The sequence below is a fragment of the Ranitomeya imitator genome, chromosome 2 (genome assembly GCF_032444005.1).
Source record: "Ranitomeya imitator isolate aRanImi1 chromosome 2, aRanImi1.pri, whole genome shotgun sequence".
Classification (NCBI taxonomy): Eukaryota; Metazoa; Chordata; class Amphibia; order Anura; family Dendrobatidae; genus Ranitomeya; species Ranitomeya imitator.
Window position 1 is genome coordinate 357655355 of NC_091283.1, and position 9499 is coordinate 357664853.

Sequence of the window (9499 nt, forward strand, 5' to 3'; positions counted from 1 at the left end):
GGCCGCATGGTATAGATCCTGGTGTTGGACCCTTAGAGCAGAATGGGTGCTTCACGGTAGGCACATAATGACTGCTTACAAGAAGATCCTTGCGAACCATCTTCATTTAAGGTGAGGGGGATAGATATAATCCATCTTGGTATAAGAGAGGGGGACTATAAGAAAACTTTGGCGCAGGTCGAAGCAAAATGGATTACATTATTGGATACACTGACCCCCAGGGGTCTGAATGAATCCTTGTCCTTTTCCTCATTTTGGGGATCTTGATTATTCTTATTTGTTTATGCTCCTGCCATAGTTCTATGGACGTTTGCTTAGGGTGTTCATGTTTTTATTGTTTTTAAACGTTTCTTTTATGTTATGTGTAACTTTACTACATTTATAACCTTGCAGTGGGACTAAAGAAGTCTGTGGCCTTTCCTTCCATCACTTGAGTTGGATTCAGGATATAAATTTACACCGTCTGCGTCACCTATCAACTGCCCTGAAGATATATGAGATAATGTTATGTGAAATTGGTGGACAGAGAACCGCTTTTGGACCGATTTAAATTTGATGGCTGTATAGTCTGTGACTTGTGATATAATTGTTTTGTTATTGTGGTCTCTATGATGCCGTACATATGTCTAGTGTCATCTTCTAGGTATTTTACTTGGCATCTTACTATCTACATTTTCGGTGCAATGTGTCAGTGTTTGTACCTTACATTGGTGATGCAGTGGTTGTGCGCATGCGCGCCGATGCCCAGGATCCCTGTTGTGCGGCGGCGCGTCTTTTTGCCTTTCTCGCACGCCCGGGGATCCTTTTTTGCTCCCCGCGCGTGCGCAGTAATGCGTGACGCTCCGGTGCACTTCCAGGACCTGTGACATGCGGTGCGCATGCGCCGCTCTCCGACCACTCTGATTGGCCCTGAATAGACATGTGATGCACCCTCTGACCTTAAAAGGTCCTTCTGCATGGGTTACTCCACTTCCCTTGAGAAAGCGGTCTATTGAAGATGCGAAACGCGCGTCGGGCTTTTTCTACATCTGGCCCAGGTCCCCCCAACTTCTGCCCGTGGTAAGTGCTTGTCAGCCCTATATGGTGTCATATTATTTGTATCTTTTGGTCACCACATACGTAAGGTCTACTCCGGGCAAGGCAAACCTACCTGTGCCATATCTTACTGCACATGCACTTTACGATTAAATGGATTGTCTGGCACTAAGGGGCAAATGCTGTTGGTGGCTCCTGGTTACCCTGGTATTGTGTCTGCACATGTATCACTTTATCTGATTTCTTTTCTGTAATTATCTCTGTTTATGATACGTAATGTGAACTTTCAATAAATTCTGGTTTTTACCTTTATTACCCAAAAACTCTTGTTCCTCCTTGCAAGCACATACTATATACTATGTATACTGCACATGTACACACAGATAAACATATACTGTATATGTATACTTACCAGGTCCTGCTGATTCACTTGTGCAGATCCCAGGACAGTAGTTTAGGAGCAGCCATGATGAGTAGGAGGGGACACAGACACAGACAGGGCTGCAGACATCTTCCTGACCCCCACGCTGTCTAAACTGTGCTGTGTGACGGCCCCTCCCCCTCACTCTCAAATTCTAACCCGACACTGCCGGATATTAAAGTGAAATTAATATTTACTGCTCTCCACGCCCATTAGTTTATTTCTCTTTAGCAGCGGGCACAAGCTTTAGCCAGCAGCCAACACCTGCCTCCTGTCACCCGCAGCTGCTTGCTGGTGCTGGACAGGCCCCCTGACAGGCCCAATAGCAGCTATGTGGTGTGCCGCTATTAGTGACACACTACTGGCTGGGGCCCCTGAGGCAACGGGGTTCCTAGGCAGCTGCCAGCCCTGTATGCCAGCAGATATCAGTGCCTGGGCCCACCGGAGAATCTTCAATGGGCCAGTCTGACCTGGTATACATGTTTGGTATCTGCATGCTCATAATGACCTCTAGAAACATCATGGCAGGTCAGTTTTAGCATTTGGTGAATATGGTAAAAAAAAAAAAAACAATTGTGGAATTACACTTGCTTTTTTTTGCAATTTTGCCGCAGTTTGATTTTTTTTCCCATTTTTCAGTACATTATATGGCAAAATCAATGGCGTCAATCAAAAGTGCAACTCGTCCCAAAAAAAACAAGCCCTCACACGGCCATACTGACGGAAAAATAACAAAGTTATTTTAGCAAGAAACACCCAAGGTGGTGAAGGGGTTAATTGATGTGATCTACTGGGTCACTTTATTATTATGGGCGAATTTCAATTTGTTTTTCACCATTTAACTTCACTTGGGATTATTTTTTCTCCCATTTTTCCGCACATTATGTGGTAACATGAAGGGAGACTTTCATTATTACATTTCATCCTGCAACAATCAGTCCTTCATGGGAAAATAATGTTTTACGATTTATGGAAAGGAAAAAGGAAAGAAATTGGCGAAATGTCCCAGTCTCCAAGGGGTTAAGAGGTGTGACATAGAGGAGATCTCAGGAATATCCATTACACAGCAGTAGGGCGAGTGTCTCCTGTGTCTCCTCGCTCTCTGCTCAGGTCATTAGGATGGTCACCAAAGGCTCTTTCTAGCCTGGAGGGGATGGATCTGAGGAAACCGTGTTGGAAATCCGGTGTCAGAAACACATAAATGATCGGATTCAGGCAACTGTTCAGACAAGCCAGGCTGGTAACGATAGTGTCTACTATATGGAATGTCATGCGATACCAATAATAGAATGTTATATAATCTGTATAATAGGATGCTTTGTAATCTGTATAATACCAGTATATTAGTGGGCAGATGTAATACGGAAACCAGCAGATGAAGAAACACGATATAACAGCGGTAATGATCCTGGAGGATCTCTGAGATCTCTGGGATCTCTTACTTTTTCTAAGTTTGTAGAAAATGGTGACATAAGAGGTGACGATGATGAGAAACGGGATCACACACATTATAACAAACCTGATCCACTGAATGGTCCGACGTAACTCTGGGTTATAAGGATATCTGTAATAACCATATATACACCATTCATATAGATCACCTACATGGTATCTATATACGTAATACACAGCACCGGCCACAGTGAAGCTCAGCCCCCAGATGATCGCTGCAGTGATTCTCACCAGATTATGAGATCTATGGACTTTGGCCCAGAATGGCCACATGACGGACACCCAGCGGTCAGTACTCATGGCTGTCAGGAGGAGAACACTGGCGCTCATGTTCACATTAAACAGAAAAATGTTCACTATACAATATGCAAAATGTGGCCGGTGTGAGGAAAGTGAGGCCCAGTCAGCAATTCTCAGGGGGAGAGATGAGCAGCACAGGAAGTCCGCGATGGCCAGGTGGAGGAACCACACGGCACTGATTGTGTTCTTCATCCTGAATCCGGCAATCCAGATGACTAATCCATTACCAATAATCCCGAGAGCAGAAACAATGCTGTATAATGGAATGGACGTCTTCTGTATAATCTTATCATAAGAATAATAATCTATCTTGTCGTATCCGCCAGGTGACCTGAGGAGACAGAACAGGGCAGACATTAGGGGAATGAAGAGTTTATAGTTCCATCAGTTTCCCCCTTGTACCTGGAGGACGGGGCTGACATCACAGTGGGGTCACACTGCAGGAAGGTAGTAAGGCTAATCTGTAATACATATGGCCGTACATCCAGACACCTCCCAGGTAGACGGAAGGACCATGCACATTCTGGCCATGCCCCTGACCACGCCCATTTCCCCATTTCTTTCTTCCCAGCAGGAGGAGTTGTCAGAGCAGAGGCGTAGCTAGAGCTTTTGCCGCCCGGGGCTGTTCCCGAGTTTGGCGCCCCCCCCCCCCAGCTCAATACACACAAAGGTTACCAAAAATGGTTTTCCTGTTTTGTAGAACTTAAACTGGGCCTAATGGTGTCACCCCCACATGCCACACCTGTGACTTAATACCACCACACCATGACCAGGCCACATAGTGACCGAATAATACTACATACAAGGGACAAATACCACCGCACCATTTCCAGACCACATATTACCACCACATAGTGACTGAATACTACAATACTGATCAGTAATAAAACAAAACCCACAATACTATCACCATAAGTGCCAGTATTCACAGGAGATCTGTACTTAGTATGCAGTGTCTGTGTAGAGGTAATACAGAGATCACTAGTGACATTATACACAGGACCTCTATATAGTATACAGTGTATAGTGTCAGTGTATAGGTAACACTGACTCACCAGTGACGTCTCTAGGTGAAGTCCTTCATCTTTCATCCAGCACAGACCGCCATCATTCCTTCCAGCCAGGACTCGTTTCTGCAGGAAATAACACAGTTATCTCGAGCTCCGCTTGCAGAACACATTACTTAATTTTTCACAACTTCTACATTACACCACATGAAGAAAAAAAGGTGATATAGTGTCACTCTGCACAGTAACAGGACCGCCCCCCCATTTAAAACAGTATACTCAAAAAATAACATAAATACATCACTGCAGTAACAATATCCCTTAATTATCCCCTATGGTAATAATATTCCCCACCCTGGCCCCGTTTATCTCATTCCTGGCTCCAGCCATATGTTGTCGTATCCTGCCCTCATGAGTATCCATTCTACCCCATATGATCTCCCCATCCTGCCCCACCAGCCTCCATCGTATCCGTCCTGCCCCATGATCCAATCCTGCCCCGTGTCTCCAATCATGCCCCGTATCTACATTCTGCCCATGCCTCAAGTCCTGCCCCCAGTGTGTCCAGCATATTACCCCCATGTTGTCCAGCAATCTGCCCCAGTGTGTCCAGCATATTACCCCCATGTTGTCCAGCAATCTGCCCCAGTGTGTCCAGCATATTACCCCCAGTGTGTCCAGCAATCTGCCCCAGTATGTCCAGCATATTACCCCCAGTGTGTCCAGCAATCTGCCCTCAGTGTGTCCAGCAATCTGCCCCAGTGTCCAGCCTTTCCCCAGTGTGTCCAGCAGTCTGCCCCAGTGTGTCCAGCATATTACCCCCAGTGTCCAGCATTGCCCCAGTGTGTCCAGTATATTACCCCCAGTGTGTCCAGCAATCTGCCCCAGTGTCCAGCATTGCCCCAGTGTGTCCAGAAGTCTGCCCCAGGGTCTCCAGCATTGCCTCAATGTGTCCAGAAATCTGCCCAGGGGCTCCAGTATTGCCCCAGTGTGTCCAGCAATCTGCCCCAGGGTCTCCAGTATTGCCCCAGTGTGTCCAGCATTCTGCCCCATAGTCTCCTGTACTGCCCCAGTGTGTCCAGCATTCTGCCCCATGGTCTCCAGTATTGCCCCAGTGTGTCCAGCAATCTGCCCCATGGTCTCCTGTATTGCCCCAGTGTGTCCAGCATTCTGCCCCATGGTCTCCAGTATTGCCCCGGTGTGTCCAGCAATCTGCCCCATGGTCTCCAGTATTGCCCCAGTATGTCCAGAAGTCTGCCCCATGGTCTCCAGCATTGCCTCAATGTGTCCTGAGATCTGCCCCATGGTCTCCAGTATTCAGTGTGTCCAGCATTCTGCCCCATAGTCTCCTGTACTGCCCCAGTGTGTCCAGCATTCTGCCCCATGGTCTCCAGTATTGCCCCAGTGTGTCCAGCATTCTGCCCCATGGTCTCCAGCATTGCCCCAGCCCCAGACAGTCAGAAATAAAGAAAAAAAAAAAAAAAGTAAAATCCTCACCTCTCCCGTTCCCAGCGCAGGTCCGGTGCAGTCAGCGTCTCTCCGGCTCTGCGACGCTCAGGACAGAGAGGCAGAGCGGCGCGCACAGTAGTGACGTCATCGCGCCCTCTGCTCTGAGACGTCGCAGAGTCAGAGGACGCTGAAGCCGCAGGAACCAGGAGAGGTGAGTATTAGAGCGGGGGGCAGGGGCGGGGGCGGGACCAGGGGGTGGGGGGAGCTGGCCCTGGTCGTGGCGGCGGACGGCGCCGCCCGAAGATTTAAAGGGGCGTTTTTGTTTTTTTTATCTTCTTCTCCTGCAGCGCCGGCCGCCCCCAGCATTGTGCCGCCCGGGGCGGACCGCCCCCCCCCGCACCCCCCTTCCTACGCCACTGTGTCAGAGGGGCGCTGGCAGTGAGGGACATTCAGCAGTCGCCTGATACTGCAAGGGGTAGACCCAAATCCAGGACTGTCCACTGTATCCGGGACAGGTGGGACTAGAGATGGATCCTGGTGTAACCGGCCAGATTATTCCAACCGCCCAGAATATACCCGGGGTTACAGTGGCCTAGGCCAGATTATATCCCCCGCCCAGAATAATCCCGGAGTTACAGTTGCCTAGGCCAGATTATACCCCCCGCGCAGAATATACCCGGAGTTACAGTGGCCTAGGCCAAATTATCCCCCCGCCCAGAATATACCCGGGGTTATAGTAGCCTAGGCCAGATTATACCCCTCCGTCCAGAATATACCCAGGGCTACAGTTTATACCCTCCGCCCAGAATATACCTGGGGCTACAGTGGCCTAGGCCAGATTATCCCCCCGCCCAGATTATACCTGGGGTTACAGTGGCCTAGGCCAGATTATACTCCCCGCCCAAAATATACCTGGAGTTACAGTTGCCTATGCCAGATTATACCCCCCCACCCAGAATATACCCAGGGTTAAAGTGGCCTAGGCCAGATTATACCCCGGGTATATTCTAGCCTACGTCAGAATATAACCCAGCTGCTATTGATCAGATTTTTCAGGCTTTTGAGAACCAGTGAGCAATATACTCAATAACAGGGCCAAGGCAACACACGGGGTGCCAGGCAGAACACTGGGCCCTAGGTAGTGCATGGGGGCAGAAACAGCGAATGGGGTCCCAGGCAGCACACGGGGGCTCCAGGCAGCACACAGGGCCCCAAGCAGCACACAGGGGCCCCAGGCAGTGCACAGGGTGCCAGGCATCGCACAGTGGCCCCAGGCAGCATTCAGAGGCCCCAGGCAGTGCACAGGGCCCCTGGAAACACACAGGGGCCCCAGGCAGCACACAGGGGCCCCAAGCAGCATATAGGGGCCTGGGGCCCTGTGTGCTGGCTGGGGCCCCGTGCGCTGCCAGGGGCCTATGTATGCTGCCTGGGGCTCCGTATGCTGCCTGGGACCCCATTCGCTGTCTCTGCTCCCCATGTGCTGCCTGGGGTCCCTGTGTACTGCCTGGGGCCCTGTGTGCTGCCTGGTGCACCGATGTACTGCCTGGGACACCGTTCGCTGTCTCTGTCCCCCGTGTGTTGACTGGGGCCCTTGTGTGCTGCCTGGGGCCCCGTGTGCTGCCTGGGGCCCCGTGTGCTGCCTGGGGCCCCTGTGTGCTGCCTGGGGCCCGTGCACTGCCTGAGGCCCTGTGCACTGCTTGGGGCCCCGTGGCTGCCTGGGGCCCCATTATGCTGCCTGGGACCCCATTCACTCTCTCTGCCCCCCATGTGCTGCCTGGGGCCCGTGTGTACTGCCTGGGGCCCTATGTGCTGCCTGGGGCTTCCGTGTGCTGCCTGGGGCCCCGTGTGCTGCCTGGGGCCCTGTGTACTGCCTGGGACCCTGTTCGCTGTCTCTGTCCCTGTGTCTTGCCTGAGGCCCCTGTGTGCTGTCTGGGCCCCCCGTGTGCTGCCTGGGGCCCCATATGCTGCCAGGGGCCTCTGTATTCTGCCTGGGGCCCCGTGCCCGGCCTGGAATCCCGTGTGCTGCCAGGGGCCTCTGTATTCTGCCTGGGGCCCCTGTGTGCTGCCTGGGGCCCGTGCACTGCCTGGGGCCCTGTGCACTGCTTGGGGTCCTGTGGCTGCCTGGGGCCCCATTATGCTGCCTGGGACCCCATTCACTCTCTCTGCCCCCCATGTGCTGCCTGGGGCCCGTGTGTACTGCCTGGGGCCCTGTGTGCTGCCTGGGGCTTCCGTGTGCTGCCTGGGGCCCCGTGTGCTGCCTGGGGCCCTGTGTACTGCCTGGGACCCCGTTCGCTGTCTCTTTCCCCGTGTCTTGCCTGGGGCCACTGTGTGCTGTCTGGGGCCCCTGTGTGTTGCCTGGGGCCCCGTGCACTGCCAGAGGCCTCTGTATGCTACCTGGGGCCCGTGTGCTGCCTGGGGCCTTGTGCACTGCTTGGGGCCCCATGGCTGTCTGGGGCCCCGTATGCTGCCTGAGACCCCATTCGCTGTATCTGCCCCGTGTACTGACTGGGGCCCCTGTGTACTGCCTGGGGCCCTGTGCACTGCCTGGGCCCCGTGTGCTGCCTGGGGCCCCATGTGCAGCCTGGGGCCCTGTGCACTGCCTGGGGCCACGATGTACTGCCTGTGACCCTGTTTGCTGTCTCTGCCCCCCGTGTGCTGCCTGGGGTCCCGTTCTTGAGTATATCACTCAATCCTTTGCGCTGTCTGTGCCCCATGCGCTGTCTCTGCCCCCTTGTGCGCTGCCCGGGGCCCCGTTATTAAAGGGACTCTGTCACCTGAATTTGGCGGGACTGGTTTTGATTCACCCTTTCCTTACCCGCTGGCTGCATGCTGGCTGCAATATTGTGCAGGCGTGTACTATGGAGGACAGAGAATGAACTTCAATCCAATATTGCAGCCAGCATGCAGTCAGCGGGTAAGGAAAGGGTGAATCAAACACCCGAAAACTCCGCCCATATGACCCAAAACCAGTCCCGCCAAATTCAGGTGACAGGTTCCCTTTAAGTATATCACTCAATGTTTCTCAAAAGCCTGAAAAATCTGATCTACAGCAGCTGGGGTATATTCTGGCCCAGAGGGGTATAAACTGGCCTAGTCCAATTTATACCCCGGGTATATTCTGGGTGGGGAGATTAATCTGGCCTGTTACACCGGGGTTACAGTGGCCTAGGCCAAATTATACCTCCCGCCCAGAATATATCCGGAGTTACAGTGGCCTAGGCCAGATTATACCCCCCGCCCAGAATGTACCCAGGGTTACAGTGGCCTAGGCCAGATTATACGCCCCCTGAGCAGAATATACCCGGGGTTACAGTGGCCTAGGCCAGATTATACACCATGCTCAGAATATATCCGGGGTTAAAGTGGCCTAGGCCAGATTATACCCCCCCTGCCCAGAATATACCCGGGGTTACAGTGGCCTAGGCCACATTCCCCCCCCCCCCCCCCGCCCAGAATATACCCGGGGTTACAGTGGCCTAGGCCAGATTATACCCCCCACCCAGAATATACCCGGTGTAACAGGCCAGAATAACCCCCCAACCAGAATATACCCAGGGTTAAAGTGGCCTAGGCCAGATTATACCCTGGGTATATTCTGACCTAGGCCAAACTATACCCCGGGGTATAAATTGGGCTAGGCCAGTTTGTACTCCTCTGGGCCACAATATACCCCAGCTGCTGTAGATCAGATTTTTCAGCCTTTTGAGAACCATTGAGTGATATACTCAATAACAGGGCCAAAGGCAACACACGGGGTGCCAGGCAGAACAAGGGGCCCCAGGCAGAGCACAGGGCGCCACCAGGCATCGCACAGTGGCCCCAGGCAGCATTCAGG

General features: G+C 52.4%; 1 protein-coding gene across 1 annotated transcript; it reads right to left on the reverse strand.

The window, feature by feature from the left end:
* Window positions 1–2515: 2515 nt before the first annotated feature.
* On the reverse strand, window positions 2516–3565 carry LOC138666569 (C3a anaphylatoxin chemotactic receptor-like). The gene has a single exon (XM_069754774.1). The coding sequence runs from the start codon at window positions 3563–3565 to the stop codon at window positions 2516–2518; it is 1050 nt and encodes a 349-aa protein (XP_069610875.1).
* Window positions 3566–9499: the final 5934 nt, after the last annotated feature.